Genomic DNA, 14088 nt, shown 5'->3' with positions numbered 1-14088 from the left:
TGAAAACATTTACTGAAGGAAAGGTTGTTACACTTATTCAAACGGAGCAAGTTTATGGAGAAAACTCAATTAAACTTTAAAAAGGAAACCGAAGAGAAGTTCCTTTGTGAAGGTACATGAAGCTGCAAGTTGTTATCTAACTTAGCAAGTTTTATGACTTCTTTCTTTCTCACTTTTAAGTAGTTGTATGTCCATTTTAATATGGCGTAATATTTTAGCATTGTTAAAAGTTGTTATCCAGTTTGAAACAGAAATACGAGGGAACCAGTGCGAGAATTGGTCATTTTAATAGAGTTCAACATTTATTTTCGAGGCAAAGAGTATAATCATTTTAACTTTTGAAAGATGATTTAAATCACAAATTTAGAATAAATTAGGTTTTTCGCTGTTACGATGTACAGTGGGTGGTGGGAGTGAAATATATTTGAGAAAGTCAAAAGTAAAACAATTAATTACAAAAGTTTATTTGGAAATTAACTAAATAATGACTTTAAATATAAAAATTTCACTTTCAAGTCGACTATTTTCAGTCAAGTGTCAAAAATGTATCATCATATCAATGTCATGCAATTATATAGCATCTCTAGTCAAAAATTTTATTTTAAACAGAAAATCCGTCGAAGATAAAAAAGAATAGTATATTTCATTTCTAGTACCGATAGTTGCATTTTCCGGCGTGTGCCTAAGTTTCATGTTAGAGGCAAAGCTGGCCACAGGAAAATATTTCACGTGAAACGCGTAGCATGTGAGATTTATTTTATGAGGCAAAGCTACGAACAGGAATTGGACTAAGTGCGGGAAAATCACTTTCGATACAAAGTTATGCACGATACTGTACATCAAGAGGAAAAAAATATCCCATACAGAACACCCAAACCCAGAAAAATAAAAAATATTAAGCTCCTAACTAATTAGGATGCTTTTAGTATACAAAGCATACAGTGACGTAGCCTGTCGCATACAGTGACGGTCCTGGGGGTCCGGACCCCCCCTTCTGGTCTTAAATATAATATTTTTGTGTTAAGGTAAATGTAAAATTATATAATTACTGTATTGACGTCGGGGTTGATTATTTTCAATGCCAACAGAGCTAAAAAATACCGTTTTAGTGCCTATATTTTTAAAAACTTTCCCGGAACCCTATTTTCCCTGGGGGGGTATGGAAGACCCCCCGGTCGGTCGACCCCCACTATTTTGAAATCCTGGCTACGTCACTGAAGCATACCTACACAGCAACGTAAAGATTAGAAATGTTCAAGACTATGTTTATTGTGTAGGAAACACGCACTGATAGTTAAAATAAAGGAAAACTAGCGCTATCCTACTCACATTTGCATTATTAAACAGCAAAACAGCAGGTTCCAATACAATAAACAGAAAACAAACACTTTCATGCATAGTGTCTAAATGATAAACTGATTGACAGCAAAATTAAGTAAATTTAGAGCAAGGGAAAATCAGCTAGTTTCTCCCTCATTCCAAACTAGAACTTAGGAAACAATAACTTCCTTTAATACCAGCTGTCATAAAAAAAAACATTTTTCCCCACAGAATATTGAACAACTGTTTCTTTTATTCCAAACTAGACCATTCGATAGCATTATTCAATGGATGTTCCGTACTACTCTATGGTGGAAGTTTAGCGTGGGAGTTCCGGTTCCGGGCGGTCAAGGTCACGTTGGTAGCTATAGGGGTTAAATACTTGCTGCTATCAGTAGACACCTGCGCTTATCACCAACTATCTCTATCTCTCTCTCACAGCTGACAAGCCATGGTGGGTCACAGTTTACTGTATTGTGCTCTAGTGACAGTCTCGTATCAGCTGGTCCATGCTGCCTTCACGAACTGTAAGTATTACCAATTGATTTTGGAAAGTGGGCGTTTAATGTATTGTAAAATTTGAAAGCAGTTTTAATGTTGTTATGTTGGTAAAGTAAGTAGTCCACTAGATTTTTTTGTCTAAAAACTAAATAGTAAACAACAAAAGGCAATATACAGAATCCAGACGGAACCAACACCAAAAATTATCTTCATCTAATGGATGAGAATGAAATAAATATAAATTACTTGTGCTTAATATTTTTAATTTTATATGCTTTCTTATGTTGTAGAATAGTTTGCAATATGGATTATTTTGTATTCTATAAATGGTTAGACATTTTGCCAAAAGTAGTTTTGGAATATTTAATTATTTATTGCTTATTAAATCTACATTATAATTTTAATTCAAATGACAGTTCGTGCTGTCTTATTTCAGTGTATTTTTTAATGATACACTGTTTAATACACAAGCAAATTAAATTGCTTTAAAGAATTTTCCTTTGATTTGTTAGATAAAATATATAAAGAAAAAAATACGTTTGCTCTTTGACATTATTTTAATGATAATCCTATGCACGGCATCATTATCTTTGGAGTGGACAAAAGTAAAATTTTCAAAAGTGATTATAGTAAACTCATAATATTTTGATAAATTAAATTCTTTTTGTTTAATGGAATGTCTTCGTGCTAACTGTTCTTCACATTTTAACAATGTGTAAAAAACCCAGGTGAAATGTTTCAGTTTAGCATAAAGAAATATAATAATTTAATAAGGATTAGTCTTTTCCCAAGATTTATTAAAAGAAGCATTTGTGGTTAAGAATCTAAAGAACAAATTTTAAGCATGAAACTTTTAGGAAATGCAAAGGAGACCCTCTCTAGATATATATTCCAATTGCAGTTTTCCCAACATACTATGATTAATATTAACCTATCGTCTACATCGGCCTGGGAATGAAGCAGTCATGTCAGTATTTTTTTCTGTGTCTTTAGGTCGAAGATCCGCAGGTTCCTGGATTAACAATTTAGTTTTTTTTTTACCTGTTTTTGTCATTGCAGCATTTCAATACAGACAGACAGTCATAGCTCATCAGCAATTTCATGCCATTGAACCTTTATTTATGTAGATGTTTTGAAAATCTTAAGTTGTTGTTAGAAATATATTGAAATTAAAATGCTATTTTATAGTTTAAACCGTTAATTTATTATCGTTAATACTTGCACTTCTTAATTTAAAACTCCCTCCGTTATCATCTATGTTATTTAAATTGTCATGTTTTTACTAGTGAGAGACATAAAACATTATTAATCATTTAATAATCGATTAATTAATTTACAGTCGCGGATACTGAATGTGGAGTCTCAAGTCGCAGGACAGCTGCCAGGATAGTTGGCGGAGTCAACGCCTCACAAGGGGAGTTTCCTTGGCTTGTATCACTGAAGAAGGGTCGCAACCACCTGTGCGGAGGAACTCTCATCGCCAGCGAGTGGGTCCTCACAGCAGCCCACTGCCTCTGCAGGTTCGTATTGACAGTTTGTCAAACGAGTTACAAAGAATTGAAAAATAGTCTTGTTCAGTGAGGTATATGTAAGGAAAATTAATTAAAAAAATGTGTAATACTAATTTCCGAAATTAGAAGATTAATTATCAACAACAGTAATACATATGATGGATTTGAGATATCAATAATACATCTGTAGTCCTTTGAAACAATAAAATATCTTCCCTAAAATCTTATGTTTTGATTAGGCTTGTAGTTGTTATGTGGAAGTGGTTTAGTCGTGTTTCTCATAAATATGGGAGATGTATACAGTTTCATCTACATGATCTGGAAAGCTATGCTGTTGCAATAAATTTTCCTCAGTTGCTTTGTCACTTATATAACTCAACTGCCTCTGCTATAGGCGGTTTTAGTGTGGAATGATTTATGTTGACGAGTATTTTGATTGCAATCCTTTTTACTTTCTCTTTCGAATTTAGTCTTTGTAATCATCATGGATTATTGAAGGTGATTAGCCTCTTTGAAATTCAATTATATTATCCAAGACTCAATGTGTAAGAAATTATACTCTAAAACAGCCATATTGGATTAACAGTCGCGTGATGGAAAGATTGTTGGACGATATAATTTGCACAATAGCCAGTAATACACCTTAGGTACTTTGAACTCATACAATCATAGTCTGAACGAATATTGTAGATGGCCGCATCATTGGATTGGCCAACGACTAGACATTTTTTGTACACCATATCATCTTCGATCGTTGAACCCTTTCTCTTACACTCTATTAGCCTTCTACTAAACATACATAATTAATATACGTACATAATAGCCTCTTTAAGTTTGTACACTTCTCCGCAGCGGGTCGGAGGTGATGGATGCCAAGAACCTCCGGGTGGCTGCAGGAGTGCATGACCTCCGCCAAGGTCGCGACCTGGACGTTCCTGTGGCACAAGTAAAGCTTCATCCTCAATACCGCTGTGACCACTACCTCCATGACATTGCCGTGTTGCGGCTAGGGGCGGTGGTCTCGTGGGGGCCTAACGTGTTACCTGCATGTCTTCCCCTGCCCACCCCTGAACAGACATTTGCGGATGTTGAGGCCGAGGTGGCCGGCTGGGGCTGGACAGACGAAAACTTCAGCAAAGGTCAGTGAAAAGGTCTTGTCTTGTAGAATATGTAATTCAGAATGGAGTTCGAATATTTAAAGAATTGCGCTTAGAAAGTGCAACTGAATTTGGCTAACATAAGTTATTCTAAGACTACTGTTCAATAACGATGAATTTTAAAGCGCATTTTGACGGTTCGTAATGGGATAACACGTATGATGTTTAAGCTTCCAATATTAATTCTCTAAAACCTTTTCTCTAATTTGTTTTACACTCAATCCTAATTTGACATCACCTTGAAATACATCACACAATTTATTGCCTTCAGAAGTAATAACTATTTCGTTTTTATGTGTCGGTAAATAAGCTTCCCTCAATGTATAAAACCAATACTATAATTTGTCATTTTAATATTTATAAGGATGTGTGATATTTTTATTTGATGCACACACTGCTTTCACTCATGACGTGATTTTACTATATAAATTATTATTAATAACAAGTTTCCCTTGTCCAAGGTTACCGTTCGGACGTGTTGCGCAAGGTTCGATTGCTGATCGTAGACAACAGCAAGTGCCAGAATTGGTACAGTTCCCAGGGCAAGCGAATCAAGATCCAGGCAACACAGATGTGCGCAGGCGTTGAAAATGGCGGGAAAGACGCTTGTCAGGTGAATTGCACTTTGCTCCGTATACTTATTTATTATGTTATGATTGCTTCTGGACAACAGTTTGAAAATTACCTGTAGCGATAAAAACAAGTGATTTGTTCCTGCGTATATAACTATCCTATACTCTTCTATCCACAGGCGGACAGTGGCGGCCCACTGATGGTGGGGGAAGGTAGCGACTTGATGGTAGTGGGGGTAGTCTCGGCTGGGATTGGCTGTGCTAGACCAAAACTTCCTGGATTGTACACCAGGGTGACTCACTACCTGGACTGGATTGGACAAACCATTAGATCTTAGGGAGGTATGCTACTGTGTCAGCAAATCCACAACTGTGATATAGCAACTGTACAAATTAGTCTGTAAAATGGAGTGTAGATAATGTAAATAGAGGAAGAGTTTAAATGGATACTTACTATTATTTTTACCCAATATCCCAAACTAAACCTTAACAAACATACTTGTTACATATTATAACGGTTATTGTAAAACTACCAGTTTTAAAGATACCGTAATGCAGAAATAATGCAATACAATAGGAACCCAATCAGCTGCAGTAAATGTGTACTATTTTAGGATAACGTCATTTTGGTTTGTACTGTACTTCAACTTGGTAGTTTGGTATATGGTTTATTTTAATAATTTTGCTTATAACTTTGCACATAAATGATTGTATAAAATTTTTAAACGGTGCCACAGTTATCGAGCTACTAAACTCTAATACTCGTGAAGTATAAGGATATAACAAGTTTTACTGAGTAGGTTCCACAGGTTGAGCCTAATGATCACCTTCAACTCAGCATTGTATTGTATGCTAAACTCGCGACATAGACCCAGTGACACACTTCGTCCTAATCTAGACTGCTCCAAGGTTACTGATGTAAGATAAATCATTATGTGTGAAGAAGAAGAACACTAATACTTGTGATAGATTTACAAACTAGATTGATATAGTTCTTAAGAACTATCGCAATAAGTCTTAAGAATATCAATTCGTTATTCGTTTTCTAGCTTTATAATATGTGTCAATGTGTCTGACTATTTATTGCCATAAAACACTCATATTTTAACAGTATCAAAACGTTTTTATGTATCAAGAATCTGTGTATATACTGTACACAGAATATGCACAGTATTTATGGCCAGTATTTGTGGCCATGAACACGATAATTTAAGTAAGTTTGGTTTGATTTTAATGACAGTTGGCTTGGACTTCTAAGGCCATTCAACAGTTCGGGTGTATACTTGAACACACATGAACGACTTTGTGAACTAGCAAGGTTGGATTATGGGAACAGGTATGGGGTTTTACAATTATTTAATTTTTTTTTCATTTTTAGTCTTATACATAAAATTCCCAATTTTCATTACTGCCACTGTATAGAGATTTACGAAATAAAAATATTAGTATATTGAAGTGGCTTTATGAAGTTAAAGGCTAGTAAGAAAATTAAAAGGTAATTAATGTAAATTAAAAATGTTTAGGTTCCTTATAGAGCAAAAAGTAAATACTATAGTTTGCTTCTTTAATATACTTTTATCATAAAGCAAACTAATTCATTTCTCACTATCCTATTAACATTCAAACAAACAATTTTTTCTTTCCCTATCGCAAGAAAACTAAGCACTTGTTAAAATTAATAAGGAATAAGCTTAAGGCAATATTTTAGTAAAAATCCAATTAGACAAAATGTAAATTGACTTAGTCTTCAAGTTTACTACAGCAGGGGTTTAGTCTAAAGACCTTTGCCTAACAATCTATAGAGATCGTGTCCTATTTGATCCCAGCACTGACCAGTTCACACAGTCTTCTAGCAACGCTACATTATACTTCTATAATACTGTTGTGAATCAATACTTTGCCTTGCCTTACGTGAAACATTTCAAGCAGAGCAAGGGGTAAGTGTGCGATGTACTAGAATCAAATCGTACTGCTAAATGTATTTGCGGTAAACAGGACGAAGCCAACCTTGATGACTTGTATTCGTAGTTCCAACCGGCTTAGCCACAGCTTCACCAGTAAAAATAAGTATTTCCTCAATAGTATACCATAAACTGGCGTAGGGTAACATTAAAAACCTATTTTGGGGACAAGGCAGACATGAGTTTTCATTTTTCTGAAATACCTGATCCTTTATCATGATTGACATGTTGTTTTAATGTTGTTAGTTTTATTTTCATTTTTGCAGCTCGGTGAGTATGTACTAAAACACAGAATTATATAATCTGTTGCTTAGAAACATTACAACAAGAAACAGTCTCCAGGAAAATTACAAGTGAATACATGACCACGACTTCAAGAAGATACACCAGCAGACATACACTATAACACATACATCATGACCTATTATGAGCCTTACTCTTCAGACATGTATGGTTACAATGACCCGTACGGTTACAATGACCCGTACGGTAACTATGACCCCTACGGATACAACGAAAGCTTTGATGACTCCCCACCCCCAGAACCGAGTAAGGATTGGGTAGACATACCAAAAGTAAATCGATCTTACGTGAGAAAAATACCTAAAGAACTAATTAAAGAAGAATACGAACACTTACGAGGTGAAAGTTTATATCACATAGAAGCCATGGTTGAGTTTATAGAACTGAATGATGAAATATTGATGAGCCCAGAGAAAAATAAGAAACGTGACGGTAAAACAGTTACACAATTACAAATATTGAGCCTTCCAACAACAAACCCTTCTACTGTTTCTAAGGATGAGTCACTGGATATTAAGAAATCAGTTACATCACATGATGTAGTGATCTTACCGTTATTGGAATGGTTTCAAAACCTGTTTGCTGATTGTGTTAGACGAGCTGATGAATCAGATGAAAGAAATGAGAGCGAGGAGAAAAACAAGGAAAATGGCGAAGATGGCAAAGAAAGAAAACAATCAAACGGGAAACAAGACGGAGAAATAGTAGATAAACCATCAAAAAAGTCGAGGACAAACGTCATGGAAGGTAAGCTTTCATGTTTAATAACTCATAATTTTGATTGGATCTAGCGCATATCTCTGATTAAGTGATACATAAAAACTAACTAAAAGACGAGGGTGGTTGTACATTGTGAACTTAATGAACATTGGGTTTCCAGGTAATAGCGTGTTGCTGTTAACAACCGGATTAGAAATGATCCAGAGACTACAAACACAACTAGTAACGGTAGAAGTTGGAAGAAGTGACGTCACCATCCAAGAGGTCGTGCCTCTAGGGGTCGCTTCAGTTAGACTTCCAGAGACCTTCCATCAAATTGTCCTTCAGCGGGCAGCGATAAAGAAGTCTTTCATTGTACCTATACTAGGAGAGGAAGGTGCAGAAATAGGTGGCGTAGGATTAACGGTCTCACTAGTGTGTTTAGGCCAGGGGCTGGAAGTTAGTTATTTAGAAACTCCGAAATTATACGGAAAAGTCAAGTTAATAGAATCTTTCACCCAAAATGTGGCTGAATCTACTCTAGATGCACCCATACATCCAAGACTGGCAGTGAAACTGATGAATTTGGAAGCACCTTTGTACTTAAACAGAACGAGTTCTGAGATTCTTCAAGATTGTTTGGATAAAAATCGTTTGGATGGTAAAGACATGATTACGTACAAGAACGGGAGTTGCCGATGGTTGGAAATCGCCAGAGAATTATCAAGTACTCCAAAAATGAGTTTGCAAAGTATGAGTTCTGGTTCATTTGACTTTGATGTATTATCTTTACCAGATACCTCTGGGTTTTGGTCTTTCCTAAACTGTCCAAGAGGTAGGACGGATCCAGAACTTGATATACTTTGGAGGAAACTGAAACAACAGTGCAGAGGTATGGGAAATGAACTACAAAATGTAGAAAACAAAAAGAAAGCACGGTTCGAAGAACTTGAAGAACTTTTGAGACAAGACAAGGGAGAGGGCTGGGAAGATGAGGCTAAGTCAAATTCATCGAGACTTTCGAAACGGGGAACACGAAGTTCTAAGTCCCCAAAAAGTTCGCGAAGGAAGAGCACTCAAAAATCTTCACTTTAATTACTGTAATAAATGCAAAATATAACTACATAAAATACCAACTAATCAGTAACCATTATCATACCAAACTTGAGTATTTATTCTCTCATCAACATTGTTGTGTTTGAAGAAGACAAAGAACAAATATTGCGTTGTTACGTTTAGGCATGTTACAAACCTTAATAATAGTAAATTAATATTTACCCACCTACAATATTGGCATTGTGTAGACAACTGAGCATATTTTATATCGAAGTATATCACAGGCTCATTAAGTAAGGGGTATTAAATCTCATACTCTTCGAAATAACGTAAGGCTTTTTGAGGTAGGCAGTAGCATATTTTTATTGAAATCTGAAACAGACGATAAGTCCAGTCTTCGTATTTAGTCAAATGTGAATAGGCATTTATAAATTAAATTTATCCTCTGAAGCTATTAAGTTCTAAAGAGTTTAGAATGAATAAGACATTTGGAGGATAAAATTAAAGTTTAAATTTAGTTATTTGTTATTCCTAGCTCGTCTCGAATTACTGGTGGAATTTGTTTGTCAGCAGACTAATGAAGTAGAGATTGGACCAAGCGGGCGGAATAACAATGTACCTTTTTCTAAACATTTTAAAGAATCGACAATGCAATATTATAAAATAAATTGTGTTTACTAATGTGGGTGGTTTTCTATTGTTTTAAATTGAAGATTTAAGGCCAAATCGATTTGTTGGCACTGCCTTGTAGATATGTAAACTGGGTTCAATATAATATGACTAATAATGTGATTTCCTATTAAGAATTATAAATTCTGAAATAAGTTTAAAATACGTCTAGGACTTTTTAAATGCTAGACATAGGACACTTTAAGAAGCATCGTTATATTATAGTTATATTGAATGTTTCAGTCATAAAACATCAGTGCCCTGACAAATACATTATCTAAAGGACAATTCCTTTGCAACGCTGATAAATCAATACAGAATACAAACAATTTATAATAATTTACAAACTAAGATTATATTTTGTTAATTTGTTTAATGTAAAACGTAATTAAATGCAAAACTGGACAACCGAGTCCTAAAGATATTTGGTTTGACTTTATACTTTTCTGTCTTGGTTGCATGATTATCTGCGACAGACTTATTTATTGAAAGGCTGGAAAGACAAGGTTACTTTTACACAGCCAATTGTCACAGTTGGCACTGGAGCCGTTGTGACTGTTCAACGCAACCCATACTCTCAACAAGCAATGTGGCAACGATGAGGAGGATTAGCTTAGCATAATTACAGCCAGTATATAAATAATTAAAGCTAATAAGTGTTAATCAAGGTTTTTTTTACAAAACCCAGTTACTTAACAACGAACGGCGCTTTAACGAGTGTGGCTCGATGGTTGCGAGTGTGGCTTTTTAACAATGAAACTAGCTTATATGTTAATATTCTTGTAAGTAATTTTTTTATTTTTTTTTTCTACAGATCCGGTTCTCCTTAATTCCTTAAGTCAATAAATATTAGATTTAATAGGTTCTGGAATAACACCCGGAAACCTAATTTCAAACCTTTCTGTCATAGTATGAATGATTTACTTTCAACGTATTCTCATTCAATCTTATTCAGCTTGTGAAAACACCGCAGTGAGTCTTATTTACAATTAATTACGAATACAACTAATCTTCATGCATCCAACAATACACATTAGGTAAATGGCAATACAGTAAAATAAAACTATTCTAACTAATTAAATTTGTATATAAATTAATGACGACGCATACAAACAAGTTTTAATCATTTGTAAAGGGCCAGGTCCACTGGGGTGGGGTGGAGCTCGAAATGATGTTTGAGATAAGAATATGCCTATATGTTAATCGGGAATGTGAGCTATTATCATGCCAAATTTCAGTCCAATCTGTGCAGTGGTTTATGTGTGATTGAACTTCAAACAAACAAACACACAAACTTTCAAATTTATAATATTAAAATAGCTCTATATACCATGCGTTGCTCGCACACAAGGGTAAACTGTCTGTGAATGGATCACATCTTGCAAACGAAGTGGTGAGCAGGTACAGACTAAATTAAACTGAAATGATACATTTTAGTGGAGCTGGAACGCGACTAACTGGATCCCACCATCACTAGATTAAGGGTGAAACCTTTACTTTTAGTTTGCAAATATGTTTAAAAAACCACTTCTCCATACAATTCTAAATATCTCACAAAAATGTATACAGTAGAACTCCATTTATATAAACTTCAACTATTTGAATCGCTAACTAATCGAATCTTCTTAAAAAAGAATTTTAAAAACTACATTAATAAGAATCATTATATCCTGTAGTTGTGGAAACATCACCCTCGTCTTCCATGATCGTGGCTAAATCTTCGGTCATCTAGACATCATTCTCGTCTACTGTGATCGTGAAAAAGTCGTATCTCCCGTTGTAGTGTAGTGTCAAAATAGTTTTCGGTGATTGCTGGAAATCTGTATTACTTCTCTTGAACATCTTATAGCCATCAACACAACTCCTATAATCACAGAAAATCTTCATCGTGTTCTGTTTTGCAGACGCTTTATGCCATCACAATAGTAAAAGCTAAGCTTGACTCTGCCTGTTTTCTGTCCAATACTCCACGATTTGGTAAAAACCAAATGATCGGAATACTCGGTAATCCAAAAGTGGTTTGGTCCAATTGATTTGGATTATTAGAGTTCTACTGTAATTATAAATCCTGTCTGTTACAGACTCCATACGTTTGTTAAACGTATAAACAATTTCATTCACACAAACAAATATTTGTAAAAAAAATGTATAAAAGCACCAAAATTTGTTACACTGTTGGGTTAATTAAAATGTTTGCTCATTGGTATGACGCAGCTGGTTTTGTATGTGACGTCACCATCCTAAGACATTTACTCCCTCTTACAACTGATTTCCCACGAGAATTGCAGATGTAAAATACTCCAGACTAGGGGCTGCTGGGGATTATACTTAGGTTAGAAAGCTGTTAAAACCTCTTGCAAAAATTAAAATTGAAAAAAAAAAACAGTAGAGATGAAAGTATATTTGCGTTTAATGAGTCAATGGTACTATACAAGATTCGTCTGTAGTCTGGCAAATGAATAATGATCGACCTAGATGGATAATTTTTAAGAGTTGATTGAATTTGTAATTTAATATCTTGAAACAAATATCCTCTGTCAATAAATGAAGGTTACTGTAATATTATTAATAGAACCAATAGGACAAACATTCAATTATACCAATCAATTGATATTAATTTATTCAATGTCCTTTTCTTATTTCAACATTTATAAAGTTTTAGCTGTGAAATAAGTGTGATATTTATAAACAAATTTTAGTGATAATAAGAAAATGATAGTCATTGTTGAGTGGATAAAAAACTTAATAATGCAAATTTTTAATTCAGTGTCTTTTTACAAACTTAGGTAGGCTAAATTTTTCCAAGTCTATTACTTATATGTAAGTCCCGATAACATAATTAACATTAAATAACTGTATTTGGAAATTTTCATTTCATACCAGATAAAAATGCTTTTTGTGTCAGGAAAATTATAAAAACGGATGTGTTTTTAGGTAAGAAGACCTTAAGACAACCAATATGATTATAAATTGGTCTCGCCTACATTGAGTGCTGAGTTAAACAGGGATTACTGTGATTTGTGACTTGTATAGAGACAAGACGACAACGGCATTTAATTAGAATTGAGGGCTTTAGATGTTACTGGCTACACAGCTTAGAGGAATGGCTAAAGTAAATCCATTAGATCAAGTAGGTCAGTGACCTTCCTATCATTGTATCTACCTCAACCTCATGAAGAACTTTAGCCAATTGGATGTATTGAGCATTGAAGGTATGTGACAATTTAAGACTTAGCAGTACTGTGTTTATGTAGTTGTGGATGAAAAAAAATCATGTGATATTGTTATAAATTGAAATAAAAGAATTATAAAATTTTGGGGAAAATTAAAGAATAAAAGGAACTATTAAAATACTGGATACTCAGAAATAAAAACATATTACTTTGGAATAAAGCGTATTCGAAATGTCGTAGATTGCTGTAGTAGTTTGTGGGAAATTTGTGGGAGCTTAATCTTTAAAAATGATTTCAAAAGCTGAGCCTTAAACTAAGATACTATATATAATTGCATTATTTTGGTGGCAATGTGTCAAACTGGTATCCAACTACAAACAGTGTGTACAGTTTATAATAAATGTCAACTCAAACATTTTTACTTATTTATTATGTTGTATTTTTGTTAGTAAATTCAAAAACAAACAAATTAGTACTTGTAAAAAGTAAAGCTTGCGTATGTACTTAATCAATCAAATTAAGTATATATTTATAAAAAATATTAAATGACATTCTCTAAATATCGACATTTGATTCAGGTTTAGTTATATCCAGTATTATCCTTTAAATCACCAATTAAAGTGACTAACAGCATCTGGGTCTTAGCTTTTACAAATAAATTAAATAATGGCTTCTTAAGACTTGCATTCGAAGCCCTGTCTACAATTAATTCCGTTTAATTAAGTTTTTTTCGTTGTACTTCCTGTATTAACAGATAAACTTTTAGTGGGGCTCTTAATTGTTTCGTAAGACGAATTAGTTCTAAATTTGACAACTGATTGAGTTTACTTTATTCAACAACATAAATGGCACTGTAGACATTCTAAATTCTAGAGAATTTTCAATTGAATTAGGTTTGCCAAGCTCACGATATATTTCAGTTTGTGCTAGATTGATGAAGTTGCTTTCACATTGTAATAGCGATCTACAACGTAAAAGTGTGGAAAATGTTTACCAATATCGAAAATTTATTAAGTATCACTGACAACTTAGCCTTAAATCTGAGTACTTATACCTTCAAAATGGATACATATTACTTCATTATAGTTAAGCATTTTAAAATTAAATCTGTATTACAGGATTAACCCTATTGAAACGGAGATTCAACCTAAAAATAAAAAAATAAC

At 34.1% G+C, this 14088-nt stretch overlaps 2 protein-coding genes across 2 annotated transcripts; both read left to right on the top strand.

Moving 5' to 3' along the window:
• Positions 1-1771: 1771 nt before the first annotated feature.
• On the top strand, positions 1772-5399 carry LOC129000240 (trypsin-1-like). The gene is made up of 5 exons (XM_054427194.1): positions 1772-1847; positions 3161-3341; positions 4185-4471; positions 4951-5102; positions 5241-5399. Exons 1-5 carry the CDS (start codon positions 1772-1774, stop codon positions 5397-5399), a joined length of 855 nt encoding a protein of 284 aa, XP_054283169.1.
• Positions 5400-7356: 1957 nt separating this feature from the next.
• Positions 7357-11481, top strand: LOC129000239 (uncharacterized). Its single transcript, XM_054427193.1, has 3 exons — positions 7357-8072; positions 8206-8859; positions 11426-11481. Exons 1-3 carry the CDS (start codon positions 7439-7441, stop codon positions 11479-11481), a joined length of 1344 nt encoding a protein of 447 aa, XP_054283168.1. The 5' UTR covers positions 7357-7438.
• The last annotated feature ends 2607 nt before the right edge of the window (positions 11482-14088 follow it).

This window comes from Macrosteles quadrilineatus, unplaced genomic scaffold (assembly GCF_028750875.1).
Source record: "Macrosteles quadrilineatus isolate MER2022 unplaced genomic scaffold, UCM_ALF_1.0 Scaffold_8__2_contigs__length_117827958, whole genome shotgun sequence".
Lineage (NCBI taxonomy): Eukaryota > Metazoa > Arthropoda > Insecta > Hemiptera > Cicadellidae > Macrosteles > Macrosteles quadrilineatus.
Note: the sequence above shows the minus strand (reverse complement) of the source record. Positions and strands in the feature narration are given on the sequence as shown.

What these genes read in the sequence shown, in the direction of transcription:
- LOC129000240 (XM_054427194.1), top strand. Translation starts at nt 1,772, where the DNA reads ATGGTGGGTCACAGTTTACTGTATTGTGCTCTAGTGACAGTCTCGTAT. An exon ending in GCAGCCCACTGCCTCTGCAG is followed by an intron (nt 3,342 to 4,184) that starts GTTCGTATTGAC and finishes ACTTCTCCGCAG; the next exon opens with CGGGTCGGAGGTGATGGATG. An exon ending in AGACGAAAACTTCAGCAAAG is followed by an intron (nt 4,472 to 4,950) that starts GTCAGTGAAAAG and finishes CCCTTGTCCAAG; the next exon opens with GTTACCGTTCGGACGTGTTG.
- LOC129000239 (XM_054427193.1), top strand. Translation starts at nt 7,439, where the DNA reads ATGACCTATTATGAGCCTTACTCTTCAGACATGTATGGTTACAATGAC. An exon ending in GAGGACAAACGTCATGGAAG is followed by an intron (nt 8,073 to 8,205) that starts GTAAGCTTTCAT and finishes TTGGGTTTCCAG; the next exon opens with GTAATAGCGTGTTGCTGTTA. An exon ending in TTTCCTAAACTGTCCAAGAG is followed by an intron (nt 8,860 to 11,425) that starts GTAGGACGGATC and finishes TATATCCTGTAG; the next exon opens with TTGTGGAAACATCACCCTCG.